Source organism: Rhineura floridana, chromosome 3 (assembly GCF_030035675.1).
Source record: "Rhineura floridana isolate rRhiFlo1 chromosome 3, rRhiFlo1.hap2, whole genome shotgun sequence".
Taxonomy (NCBI): Eukaryota; Metazoa; Chordata; class Lepidosauria; order Squamata; family Rhineuridae; genus Rhineura; species Rhineura floridana.
This window is the reverse complement of record NC_084482.1, coordinates 49,178,030-49,191,098: the sequence shown is the minus strand read 5'-3', so window position 1 is coordinate 49,191,098 and position 13,069 is coordinate 49,178,030. Positions and strand designations below refer to the sequence as shown.

At 44.0% G+C, this 13,069-nt stretch overlaps 1 protein-coding gene across 4 annotated transcripts in view; it reads left to right on the top strand.

Annotated features, from left to right (window-relative positions):
- The first annotated feature begins 1,224 nt into the window (after positions 1 to 1,224).
- The window catches only part of SLC39A11 (solute carrier family 39 member 11), a 498,181-nt gene continuing 486,336 nt past the window's right edge, over positions 1,225 to 13,069 (top strand). For 2 of the 4 annotated variants that reach the window (XM_061615668.1, XM_061615670.1), the window contains exons 1-3: positions 1,225 to 1,332; positions 4,891 to 5,023; positions 7,236 to 7,274. In XM_061615668.1, coding sequence (XP_061471652.1) covers positions 4,916 to 5,023; positions 7,236 to 7,274 — 147 coding nt within the window. In that variant the 5' untranslated portion in view covers positions 1,225 to 1,332; positions 4,891 to 4,915. The other 2 variants (XM_061615666.1, XM_061615667.1) reach the window with 2 other exon arrangements.

Here is a 13,069-nt window from a genome sequence, read left to right as displayed (position 1 = left end):
TGCCTTCCTCTGAGAGGCAGTGACTGGCCTAAGGTCACCCAGTGAGCTTCATGGCTGTGTGGGGATTCAAACCCTGGTCTCCCAGGTCGTAGTCCAACACTCTAACTATTACACCACACTGTCAGACCATTGATACATCTAGCATTATCTATACTGACTGGCAAGGTTCTCTTCCCAGCCCTACATGGAGATGCCAGGGATTGAGACCAGCGTTCGAATCCCCACACAGTCATGAAGTTCACTGGGTGACCTTGGGCCAGTCACTGCCTCTCAGCCTTGGAGGAAGGCAATGGTAAACCACCTCTGCAGACCGCTTACCATGAAAACTCTATTCATAGGGTCGCCATAAGTTGGGATTGATTTGAGGGCAGTCCGTTTCCATTTTGTCTAAATAAGACTTAGAATCATAGAATAGTAGAGTTGGAAAGGGCCTATAAGGCCATCGAGTCCAACCCCCTGATCAATGCAGGAATCCAAATCAAAGCATTCCCGACAGATGGCTGTCCAGCTGCCTCTTGAATATCTCCAGTGTTAGAGAGCCCACTACCTCTCTAGGTAATTGGTTCCATTGTTGAATGGCTCTAACAGTTAGGAAGTTTTTCCTGATGTGCAGTTGAAATCTGGCTTCCTGCAACTTGAGCCCACTTCTTCATTTTGGACGATGTTGACCACCAGCAGCACATGAAAATTCCCATTTTTAGAAGCACTCTAATGGACCAAAGTCAATTTCATCAGAGGCATGAAACGCTTTCCTCAACTGGTAGGTGTCCGTTGTCTGCAAGCACAGAGAAAATATAATTGTAAGGACGGGGTTCAAATGGCCATAAAAGAAAAAAAGTACTGTTTGTAACAATTCTATGTAAAGCTTGCAGCAGTAATTGATAACGTATTCATCAGCGTTCGTATGTTCCTGTAGCGAACGAGAGAGAAAATATTGTCTCGATTGAAGCCTAAACGAAAACGATCAAACGTCTTGGCAAGTTCTTGATTCTACATGCCCTTGTATTGGAAAGCCAACAAGCTGATCTAGTGATCAGTGGGAGCCGAAAGGTAGTTCACAGTCTTATCGCAATACGCGACTGAAAGACCAGCAGCGAATACACACACACAAGCTTTGCCACCCGCTTCACTTTTTACAAAAGTAAGAGACGCGCACCGCAGAATCTACACTGCACCTCCAGACTGGGTTGCTAGTGGCTGAAGAGGAAATAGTAGGCGGAGCCACGTCTGTTTGAGAGACACGTGTACAGAGGAACTAGGAAGTGACTGCCGGAATTGAAGTGCCTGCGATAATTTGCAACGGCTGCTGGTCCTAGAAGTGGTGCTTGTGTAGTGAGTTGATTTTTTTTATATAATGGAGTGGGCTATAAAGCAGATTACTAGTAAAACCAGAAATTAATCCAGGCGATATTGATTTCCGATTAAAAACAAACACCCAACGAATCAGAATAGTGTATTGGAACAGCGTGTATCATAGAAGTTTCTTTTTATTCTGAAATTAGTGCTGGAAACGTTGTAGACCCAAAGATCCCGGCTTAGTAGGTGCGTATATTAGAACCATGTATGATTGTGCAAAAAATTTTATGCAAAGTGTCACTCGGTTTTTTTTGTATTTTGCAATGTGGCAAGCAGAGTAATTCATTCATTAAGGTACATTTTACACTATAGTAGACTGTGAGTAGGTCTGCTTACAGAACAAAAATGTGCAGAACAGGACGTTCAGATCCAGTGTGATTATAAATGTGATAGGTTTTCCTTGTAACTGCTAATTTGATGAGATTAAGGTGCCTGTTGGATTAGGGTAACAGGGACTTCGTATAAGACATTTTAATAACCTATGTCAGGTCCTTTCCAAAATCTGCAAGTTGACCTGTTCTCATATTTTGGTCCGAACTCTTGTGGCATAAACTGATTATAGAGGAACACTTGCCTACTGTGTTGCCCCCCCCCCCCCACCTTGCAATGGCGCTGTATCTGTGTGTGCATGCACACATTAGCTACTGGTTTGTCACAGAATGCATCCTGCTGTTCAAGAATGTATCCTGCCATTCTGTGTCAAACATTCCCATGATGGTTATAGAAATCTATTAAGTGATGCAAGTAATAAAAACTTAAAATGATTGTTTCAAAAAGTAAAACCAAAACAAAATAATGGCAGGGTAAAATCAGCAGTCAGAATAATTTAATCAAAGAATAAAGTTAGAAATGAAAAGCCTGTGAAAATAAAACATTTTTACTTGGCACTAGGTAGGTGACAGGTGTATGCCCCTCTGGAGAAAGCATTCTCTCCAGGCTGTCTTTCCAGAGTGTTTTGTCAGGTGGCAATCCCAACTTGAGCCCCCCCCCCCCCAAAAAAAAGAGATGGGGAAAAATGCACACTTTATGCACCTGGCAAAAACAATGTGAGAGGCAAAATAGAGGGGCCTTCAAGGGCTTGAACCCACACTACAAGCTCCACAGAGCATTCCCTAATCGCTCAGCCACAGCAGCAGACTTATGATGGGGCATTTGTTTTCATCCAGCCACAAGACCTAGTCATAGATGCTAGGAGCATAGAGGCTGCAGGAGAATCCCTAGACAGGTGGAACAGCTCATATTTTACATGCAAGCACCCCAGGTTCAAATTCAGTGTATGCCATGCTAGGAAAGTTGGGGTGATCCCACACCGGGCATAGATGAGCCTATCAGGGCCGGTGGCATAGCTGGTGCATGGGTCAGTGAGCACTTTTAGCTGCTCCCTATGATAACCCATTGACAACCCCCCTCTCTGTGTAGCTGGATAGGCTAGTATGATGACTGGATGATGTGTTTGGGTCCCCTCCAAGGCTGTGAATCTGTATCTGTAAGATTGGAATCTGTAGCAGAAGGAACCTGCTGCCTTGGCCAAACCAGTATTTTTGTTAAGGTAATAGCTCTGGCCAAGTCTGTTAAGAAGCATCCCATATGTATGACTAAAGAGTTGGTCATGTTGCCATAGGAACAGCTGGCTGCTGATGCCCTTTCAGAAGGGGTTAGGCCTCCCTTGCTCACCTGGGTGGAGATCATCTTGTAGGTAGGAGAGCAACAGCCCAGGAGCTAGCCTTGGTTAGTCTGGTCTTGAGCTGGGAAAACACAGAGACTTCACTTGGTCTCTGTGCTGAGTCCAAAGCTATGGCTTTGGGAAGCCTCCCTGGAAACCTAATGGGGAGACAGGGTATGTTGAAGTATTAATGCTGTGAGCCCTTCCATCCAAAGCTCAGGTTGTATATATGTGTAAATAAGACCATCTATCCTAAAGACATCACAGTCTCAAGTGACCTTCATTCCAAGGACGAACCCTGGATAAGTGCTGGAACCCCTACAGTCTCTCACTGCTCAGAGATTGGGGTGCATGCAGCGCTATGTATCTCCATCCCATCCCCCTTGGGAATTACAGTGTGTGTACGAGTGAGAGACAGACTCTTCTTCCTTTTTGCATCTGAGCTATGATGCTGCAGGGCAGCAAGTGGTCATGTATGCTTGGCCAGCAGTTGCATTGGTTGTAGTGAGGTGCCTTGTCTTTGCCAACAGTGTGTGTGTGAGAGAGAGTGAGAGTGTGATGAGTGCATCCCCTGTGTGGGAAACGCTGTTTCTCACTGTGCGTGTGAGAAGGTTAGAGCAATACACAAGACACAGTACAGTAATGCCTCAGTTAACAAAGTAGATGTGTTCTGGGACATTACTTCTTTAACAGAAACTTTGGTACCAGAGGTAGAAATAATGTGGAAAGAATAGGGATAGGTTCCTACTCCCACTCATAAATGGTGGAGGCAGCTTCAACAGGGGCTTTAAAGGGCACCCACCCGGCACCCACCCGGCACCCACCCGGCACCCACCCGGCACCCACCCGGCACCCACCCGGCACCCACCCGGCACCCACCCGGCACCCACACACTCCTCCTCCTTCCTCCCCTCCTTCTGCTCATCTGAATGTATTGGATCCTTCCCTCCCCTGGGAGAAAGCAAGAGGTCTCTTTAATGCAAAGCAAACACACAGGTTGGTCAGTTTTACTCTAGCAAAGCAAAGGCACAGGCTGTTCAGTTGCACCTTAAAGCAAAGACACAAGCTTGAAAGTTTATCCATAGCAAAGCAAAGCTGGTCAGTTAAAAGGAGCTTTGTTCCTGGAGGATTCGTTAATTGAGGTATTACTGTAGTCGCGTAAAGTGAAAGGAAGAAAGGGAGGTATGTGATACAGTGGCAACAGTTTTACACCATCCTCCCCTTCCTTTGCTTCCCAGTTGTTGGAGTTGAGCTGGGGATTGTTAGACTAATAGGAAGAGAAGCTTTAGCTTTGTTCTCAGCTTCCAGATTCATGGAGAATAAGACTATCAATGGCTAGTAGACACAATGGCTGTCCTGTGCCTCCATGACCAGAGACCAGTATGCTTCTGAGTAGACACATAGGATTGCACTGTAAATGTTTTATAATCGTCATTGTATTCACAACAAACCTTCAAGATTGGCATTGCATTCCTACATGTGTTTACTCAGTCTTGCGAAGATTAATGGAGGATTTTAATCCCAAGTAATTGTCTATAGGATTGCAACCATATTGCCACCTTACTAGGGAGAACTGATGCTTAAAGAGTTGATTTGCCTAAGCTTGCTCTCAAAATAGGTCTGTAATGGAAGTGGCATTTGAACTTGCATCTCCTTATTCAAACCCACTACTTTGTCCATTGGAAAATACCTCTAGAATGAGATACAAATCTGATTAAGAAAAGTAGTTGTAATACAAGGATCCTTTTATTTGGTAATAAGAGTAGTTGGTATGTGAAATCTCTGAAAACCTAGTTGGAAATCATATTTTTTTGAATGGTTAAATTTTAATGTCAGAAATACCCTGCCTAACTGTTTTACATCTGTCTTAGGTCATCAAATCCAGGAGTACTCAGTATGTTACTGGGCTATAGTCCAGTGTCACAAGCACTGCTAGGAACCTTCTTTACCTGGGGATTGACAGCTGCTGGCTCGGCGCTTGTGTTTGTCTTTTCCAGTGGGCAGGTGGGTCTTGTGCTTAGCTGATCTTTCAAGGTGCAACCTTAAATGGAGAGGACGGAAAATTATATCTTTAGTGTTTTGCAGTCAGTAATGCAAATGTGCGTGCAGAATGCAAGCATGACTGAGTAGTGATTATGGTATGCTGGAGTTGATCATTGGCACCATCACCGGTGGGAAGGAAATGAGCCCAGCATTAAAATCTTGGATCTTTCAAATGATGTAGTCTCGATTGTGCAATTCATTGTTAAAATCATCTAGTTTAAAAAAAAAATCCAGAAGAGAAATTAAGGTTGTAATCCAAATCCCTGGTGGCAGCGATAGGGCTTGATGGAGCAGTATAGCTGCCACCACATCCACACAGCCAAGGCAGAAGAGTGGGGATGGGGGGTAGGTAGGAAGGAAAAATGCCTCTGTTACTCCAGCTTCCAGGCTGGTTCATAGAAGTGTCCTGGATCCAGCCCGTTGCCATCATATGACAGCAGCAGGGATCATGTGCCTGCCCCTTTCCCTCCCTGACCTTGAAATGGCTGGGGGGGGGGTTTGGGGGGAGGAGCAGTTTTGCTGGCTACTGCCAGCATGTATCCCACTGGCAGTAGCCTCTGTCTGCCTTTTGGGTGGGTGCATTAGGATGCTTCCTACTGGCACAGCTTCTCTGCTTGCATAGGTTGGTGGAGCTGGGCAGGACTGGGTGAAGGAACACCTCTGCTTTATCCAAACCATCTCCAGTAGGGCAGATTGGGGTTTGGATTGCTCTGCCCATTAGTCTATTACAGTGAAGAGTCTTTTGACCTATCATGGTTGATCGATTGTGTCATGAATGTTAGTAGGGAAGATTCTTCATCAGATGCATTTTTTAAAAGGTCACATGTGTTTCTAGTGTTACATGAAAGAGGCTAAACTACTATTAGTGTAGACTTCTTTCAACCCCTCATGGAGGTTGTTTCTGCTTTTGGTTTTAGAAATATGTATTGCACTTTTTCTCTGAACTGTGGCAGATACAAGTCCATGTGGACACGTCCTTGACAATCCTTGGTCCTTTTGACAAGCAGACTGTAGGTTCCAAAAGTTGCAGGCCAGTGCAAATCTGGTTTTGTTTTCCTTTTAAAAAGAAGTTTGCTTAAAATTATTTATTCAGAAGACTGTTTTAAAGGAAGGACCCTTTTTTTTACTTTAGTTATACATTTTCCTTGCATAGACTGTATTGTTAAATTGTGTGAATTTAGTATCGATAGTCTTTAAATAAATAAATACTGCTGCTTTCCTTGCATAGCAACCCAAAGTAACTTACAACAATAAAACATTAAAACCAATTGTAACAAATCCATTGAAAACAGCAAGAACACAACAACCTGAAAACATATCAGTGCAAATAAAAACAGGTCTTATAAGATCTGCCTCATTATAAGAGGTCACTGATATGTATGAATGCATAGGCAGATCATTCACTTGTCATTGCTTGGAAGAAGACAGAACTAAATGCAAGAAGATCTCATTGCAACAGTTCAGATTCACAAAAGCTTTTTGTTCTGATGAAACAAAGCACAGACACAGATGCCATAACAATGTAATCCTAATTCGTAGCATGTATACTTAGAGAGTTCAATAGGCCTTTTATTCTGTAGTAAGCATGTTTAGGATTGCATAGTAAACCTCATTACTGAGCATGTTGTTAATGAATCTCTAGACCAAAAAAGGGCTATTATGACTATTTCCCACTTTAATGTGTTAAAAGAGTGCAGGCTTTAATACCTTGTATACTGAGAAACCATGAAGTAGTGAATCATCTATGACCTTGTAGAATTTGTTGCTGGCTTGAAACATACAAATAGTGGTCACACTCACTTGTCCCTGTCACATGAAACTATCTGCTAGATCCAATGATGACTTGCATGTATGAAAGCAGATCTAACATCAGTTTAAGTTTCTCACTTGTCAGATGGGAATATGGTGAGCAACTTTGCAGGGATGTTATATGTCATAGTTAGACAGCTCGAAGTAGAATAGCAGATAGGATTGGTAACTTTGCTCTTATTCTTCATAGCCAGAACTAGACATGTGCAACTGGGTGATTCACTGTTGGATGTTCATGTCCAATACTAGAGTGCTTTGCTGAATTGTGGCTGGATCTCTGACGCTGCATTTGTTGCTCTTACACAATAAATGTACCATACTTTTCCCCTCTTGGCAATCTCAGTTCTTTTGTTTTAATTTGCAGAGACGGATCTTGGATGGCAGCCTGGGCTTTGCTGCAGGGGTAAGTAGAGCATACACTTGTGTCTTTTAATTTGCTCTGTATGCTGTCCTAATCTTGTCTTTTCGGCTACCAGTGATGCTTCACTTGTTTGCCTTTTCCTATTAGCATTTCTTGCACAACTGGCTAAGAGCTAACTATGGCTGCTTTCACACATGGGGCTAATAGTGCTAGTTTAACGGATTAAAAAGGTAGTGCTTCTGTCCTGATTTTTAAAATCCCTTTCACACTGCAGTACCTGTTGCGATAAGGAACAGTACTTTTTCAGCCGATATAGCGGCATTTCACGCAACTGTCTTGCACACAGCTTGTTTTCGTCCCTCACCCGTGCATACTGTTCCCCACTGTGTAGGAGGTCTAAGATCTTGTCCAGTCGCCATGCAAGCCCTCTCCCTTTAGGATCTGACTTTTTAAATTGTTTTAGTTGTATCAAGACAAGGGTATGTGTGGGAAATGCTGCTGCTATCTGCACCGATGCCGGAATACCGGTACAACGTTCATCAGGCAAAAAAACAAACAAACTCCTGCGTGACAAAAGGGCAGGAACACACTGCATGCTGGGGTGCCTGTCATGTGAGTGGCAGCAGCTAGCAAAACATTCCCGTGATCTTCCGGGTTCCCAGCCTTGCTAACGGGTTATTACTAACTGGTATCATTTATTGCGGAAATTAGCGCTATACTTGCACTACATTCCACCAGAATTCCGGAGCTACCCGGTATGTTGTGTGAAAGCTCAAATATAATGTGCAAATTACCAGGTAAGAAATCATCAGAATAATGGAATAAAGTGCAGTGTGAAAGCACCCTATATCTGTGAGATATCAGAAAACTCTGGGCACCATTTATCATGTCCTGTCTTGAGTTGGTACCTCCTAGGGGAGAGGTGAGATTAGTGTCAGTGTAATGTGGGCAAATTTTGTTATCTCTGATGGCAGGTAATGCGTTGCTCCGGTACTGAACAATTCTGAAGATGAGGGGTTGTATCCAGTGAAGTCATTCCTTTAGTGTAAAAACATCTGCCTGCACAACTGGACTTCCTTTCCCTGTGTGCCCTCTCAATCTGTTCTGGGGGCTCCCCTAATTCCCCAGAGCAGATTTTGGGGGGCACGCAGGCAGAGAAAAGGAAGCCCTGCTGCAGTGGAACAGCTTAAGTGGATGCAACTCAAGGATGTCTGCTTTACCTGCAGTTTTATTTTTTAATTGGGTCCCTTGGGTGTTTTTTTTCCTTTGTAAAAATTGCAAGAGGAGAGTTTGAACTTTTAACTTGTAAAGAGTGAGCCAGATGTGTTGTCAAAATGAAAAATGAAATGAACTGACTTCAAGTCGATTCCAACTTATGGCGACCCTATGAATAGGGTTTTCATGGTAAGTGGTATTCAGAGGGGGTTTACCATTGCCTACCTCTGAGGCTGAGAGGCAGTGACTGGCCCAAGGTCACCCAGCTTCATGGCTGTGTGGGGATTCGAACCCTGGTCTCCCAGGTCGTAGTCCAACACTCTAAACCCTATGCCATACTGGCTCAAAGCTACCACTTTTCTATGACTAGTGGTGTAAAATGTATGGCAATGTTGAAACCAGATTAAAAAGTGTGTGTTTTTCACTAGGAAAAAATAAGAAATCGGGAGTTTTGGAGAAAAACTGAAATATATTCAGTACTTATCAAACCTGAACATATTCTATTACTTTGAGGACATGAAATCTGTTAGGTATAACTTAGTCTGGATATAAAACAGTTCCTTATGCCTGAAACATAATTCAGATAATAATTACAAATATAGCCGGTGTTGGAGGTGGAGCTGCAAGCTGCTGCATCTAAAATACATTAGTTTTTGCCAAGTGAAAAATCCAGGAATAAAATAATTACTTCGGAAGACAGCACAGTAAACAACACAGATCCAGTGCTTACCAGCACTGCAAGAAATTTGATCCAAGTCACAGATCCTCATGAATCTTAATGATTATTACATAAGATGACAACAAAATCACTCACAAATCACATAATACATCTGTGGATGCAGAGGTGAACTATAATTTGTTGGTGATTTTTAGGGGACCCCTTGTAAAAAATTCAAGGTATGGATCCATATTTTTGCACCGTGGTATTGCTGGAAAGCACTGGAATTGTGATTGTTATGGTTCAGTCAGTGGAGGTGGATATGATCTGTGATATGATGATAGTTGTTGCGTTGAACAACCCATACACAAGCCATGTCAAGTCTTGCTGGATCCACACACACCTTCTTTCTCTGCTAATCCATTTACATCCTCTCTTTTTCTCTCTCTTGCATTGCCCCCTCCTTTGCCATGGTTACTCTGTTTTCCTTCCCCCAGTCTCCTAAATGGTTCGTCTTTCCCTCCTACCCTCTTGGTTGTTTTGCTTTCTGTTCATCTGCTCAAGTGTCTATCTGATCCTTGAAAAGCACATAGAGCTGAAGCTCTTCCCACTTCTGCTTTTACCTCTGTGTGGTTTTCAGGGCTCAGATCTTCTTGGCATCACTGCTAAGGATTTGGATCTAATCACCTGTTAATCCCCCCGAATCTCAGATGGCTGCTAGGGCATCCAAAGTAGGCCACTTCCAGCTGATCGTAAGGCTTGTGTGTGTGTGTTTACTAGCTGTGATGGCTGTGCTCTGCCACCCTAGTCAGAGGCAGCATGCTTCTGAAAACCAGTTGCTGGAAGCCTCAGGAGGGGAGAGTGTTCTTGCACTCGGGTCCTGCTTGCGGGCTTCCCCCAGGCACCTGGTTGGCCACTGTGAGAACAGGATGCTGGACTAGATGGGCCACTGGCCTGATCCAGCAGGCTCTTCTTATGTTCTTATGTGTGTGTGTGTGTGTGTAAGACAACCTCCCCCAGCCTTGCTGGCTGGAGCTGTTGGGAATTGTAGTCCAAAACATCTGGAAGGCACTGGGTTGGGAGAGCTGGTGTAGGACATATTTGAAGGATCTCCTTCTCCAAGACTCAGATTGTTTACAGTTGTCTCCCAAAGTACAGAGGATGGCAATCCTCATTCTGTGCAGCTTGATCAGTATTGTTGGCCTTGTTTCTGCTCCCGCATGCATTTGTGTTCCCTGAGTAGATTGCAGATGCTCCTCAGCCCCCATTCATCACCCTGAATCTGGGATGACATCCCAGGATGTCTTCCAGAAAGGAGCAATGGTTAGAAATCTGTGTAGGAGGTCTCTGCTGAGCATGTTTTCCTGGCACAATCATGGTTTGTTGCTGGATCGCCTCTTGCTTCTTTATCTTTCTCCTTGTAACAGATGCCGCTGCAGGGCATCTTTTCAAGCTCCCATCCAAGTCCTGGCAGGCTGTTAATGGACAAACACGCCTTTGTCAGGTAGCAGAGAGTGCACATGAATATCAACTATGGAGCAAGTGCCTGTTGCTGCTTGGCAAGCAACATGTGTAAATTGCCCAAGCTGCTATGTCTGGTTAACTTAGCAGTATTTTTCAGGTTACTTTGGGTGGGTCTGTAAAGGAATCCAGGTTTGTATCTGTTGTACTGCAAAAATGTAGTGTTTTTTACATGGCACTACAGATTTCCATTAAGGGACAATTATGTGAAATGGTAAGGTTTGTGAATCAGGGTTTAGAACTATGTCTGAATGAATGAGTGAGAATCTGCTGAAAGTATTTTTTTTTGTTCTCTTAAAATCTGGATAATGATGCAATCAGCCATTGCTAGATTGGTACCTGTTGTTGTTTAATGGAACTGGGGAAATCATTTTGAACTAGGAGATTGGTTTGATCTGCACATTACTGCAGTGGTGTGGGAGCTGCTTACATATGTCTAGTCCTCCCTTCTCATCTCTAGAGTAGAGGTGGGGAATCTGTGGCCTGCAGAGGTTGTTGGATTACAACTTCCATCATTCCTGATCCTTGGCCATGCTGTCTGGGGCTGATGGGAGCTGGAGTCGAACAACATCTGGAGGACTACAGGTTCTTCATACCTGCAGCAGAGCAGGGATGGGGAACCTTAGGGGCTCTCTGAGCCTCCCTGTCTGGCTCTTGGGCTCTCCCTCTCCCCTTACCCATCCACAGCCCTCTCTGGCCTTGCTTCTTACTCTCTTTGAGTGTTTTTGCCAGGCTGGAATGTGCCCTCGAACTCTGATAATACCTTTTGCTTGCCTGGATCGAGAATAGAGAGGGGCATGTGAATGTGAGTCAGAAACTAGCCTGCTGTAATGTAAAAATTGCATTCATTACTCTGCCTACTTTGGCCACCTCTCACCACTGGCATGTGGCCCCCAGAAGGTTGTCCAGATGGAAATGTGGCCCTTGGGCTGAAAAAGTTTCCCCACCCCTGCTGCAGTGGAATGGGGCAGCTTTTTTTTTTGTTGCCTCTGCTGGGCCCATCTGTCTCAAGGTAGGGGGAGATGGGGCAGGTGTTCCCTCCAGAGGCTTGGGCAGTTGGCAAGTGCCCAGCAGTGCTGACCCCTGATGCCACGCCTATGCCAAGGCAGCATCTCTCATGTGAGAGATGTTGCCTTGACAAGAGAAATTCAGTCTTATGCCTCTGCAGAAGGTTGCCGTTAACTGAAACGTGTTGGGAATTTTATTGTTTTACAAGGACTGTTATTAGATAAACATTTATTTTTGGTATCACTTTGAGACTTTGCTCTTGCTCTTGCTTCTGTTTTTGGTGTTACCCGTTCCCCTCCCTTCCTCTATAATACCGAGTGAGACCATTGCCACATCAAATTCTGTATTGTTTACAGTGACTGGCAACCGTTCTCCGGGTTTTCATACAGGATACTCTCCCAGCTGTACCTTGGATTGAACCTTTTTCAATGCAAAGTATGTGCTGTGCCAGTGAGCTACAGCTTTCTCTGTGCTATCTCGGGATTACCAGACTATGAAGTTCAATCTGTTGAGTGCTATTCACACACCATTATACCTGCACAACATTTTAAAGCTATAAATAATAATTGACTTGTTATAGTTAGGAACTTAATGTCATTGTGCCATAACAGTGATCTTCTGCAATTATATCCATATCCAAGCAGGGTTTGCAACCCCCTGCCTGCCTTTTAACATGGCAGCTCCTTGGCAGCTCCAAACTTCTTTACAGACTTGACCCTTCACTGCAGAGAGAGGTTTGAGAAATGAGTAAGAATTAAGAAGATTCTCTACCCTTTCCTGCCTGCTCTGTGGGCTGCTTTAAACTCACTTTGACAGCCATCCCAATTCCAGTGAATAATAATTGACAGAGAGAAAACATACATGGTTTGGTCTACCTTCATAGGCAGTAGATGGGAACAACAGCAATTGAAGCCACACTTCCCAGTACAGTATGCAAATTCTCTTTCACCGCTATTGAGCAAGAAACAAACCATCATGCAAATAACAAGGTGCATCATCAGAGGGTTTAAGGGGTTTGAGCTGACCACATGGAACCACTGTTGTTGCTTCTATGGATGTAAGGGAGTAAGGTCAGAGGTAAATGAAATGCAAATAGAAAAAGAAAAGAAAAGGCAGTGATGATTTCCTAACTGCAATGCCATACCAACCACAACAAGATTCTTATGAGTAAGACAGGAAACTCAGCATCCCACAACCAGTCAGTGTTCTTAACCAAAACCAAAATTTTTTTGGCAGCCAGTCAACCAAGGTCACTGATATGCCCATGCAACACAACCTGACCCAGGGCTGCAGTTAGTGCAGAATGCTGCAACACGATTGCTGATATGAGTGAGACCCTATCAGCACATAACACCTCTGCTCTGAAATCTGCACTGATTGCTGATTTGCTACCAGGCCAAGTTCAAGGTGTGCTTTCAGTGTTTCGGGTGCCACA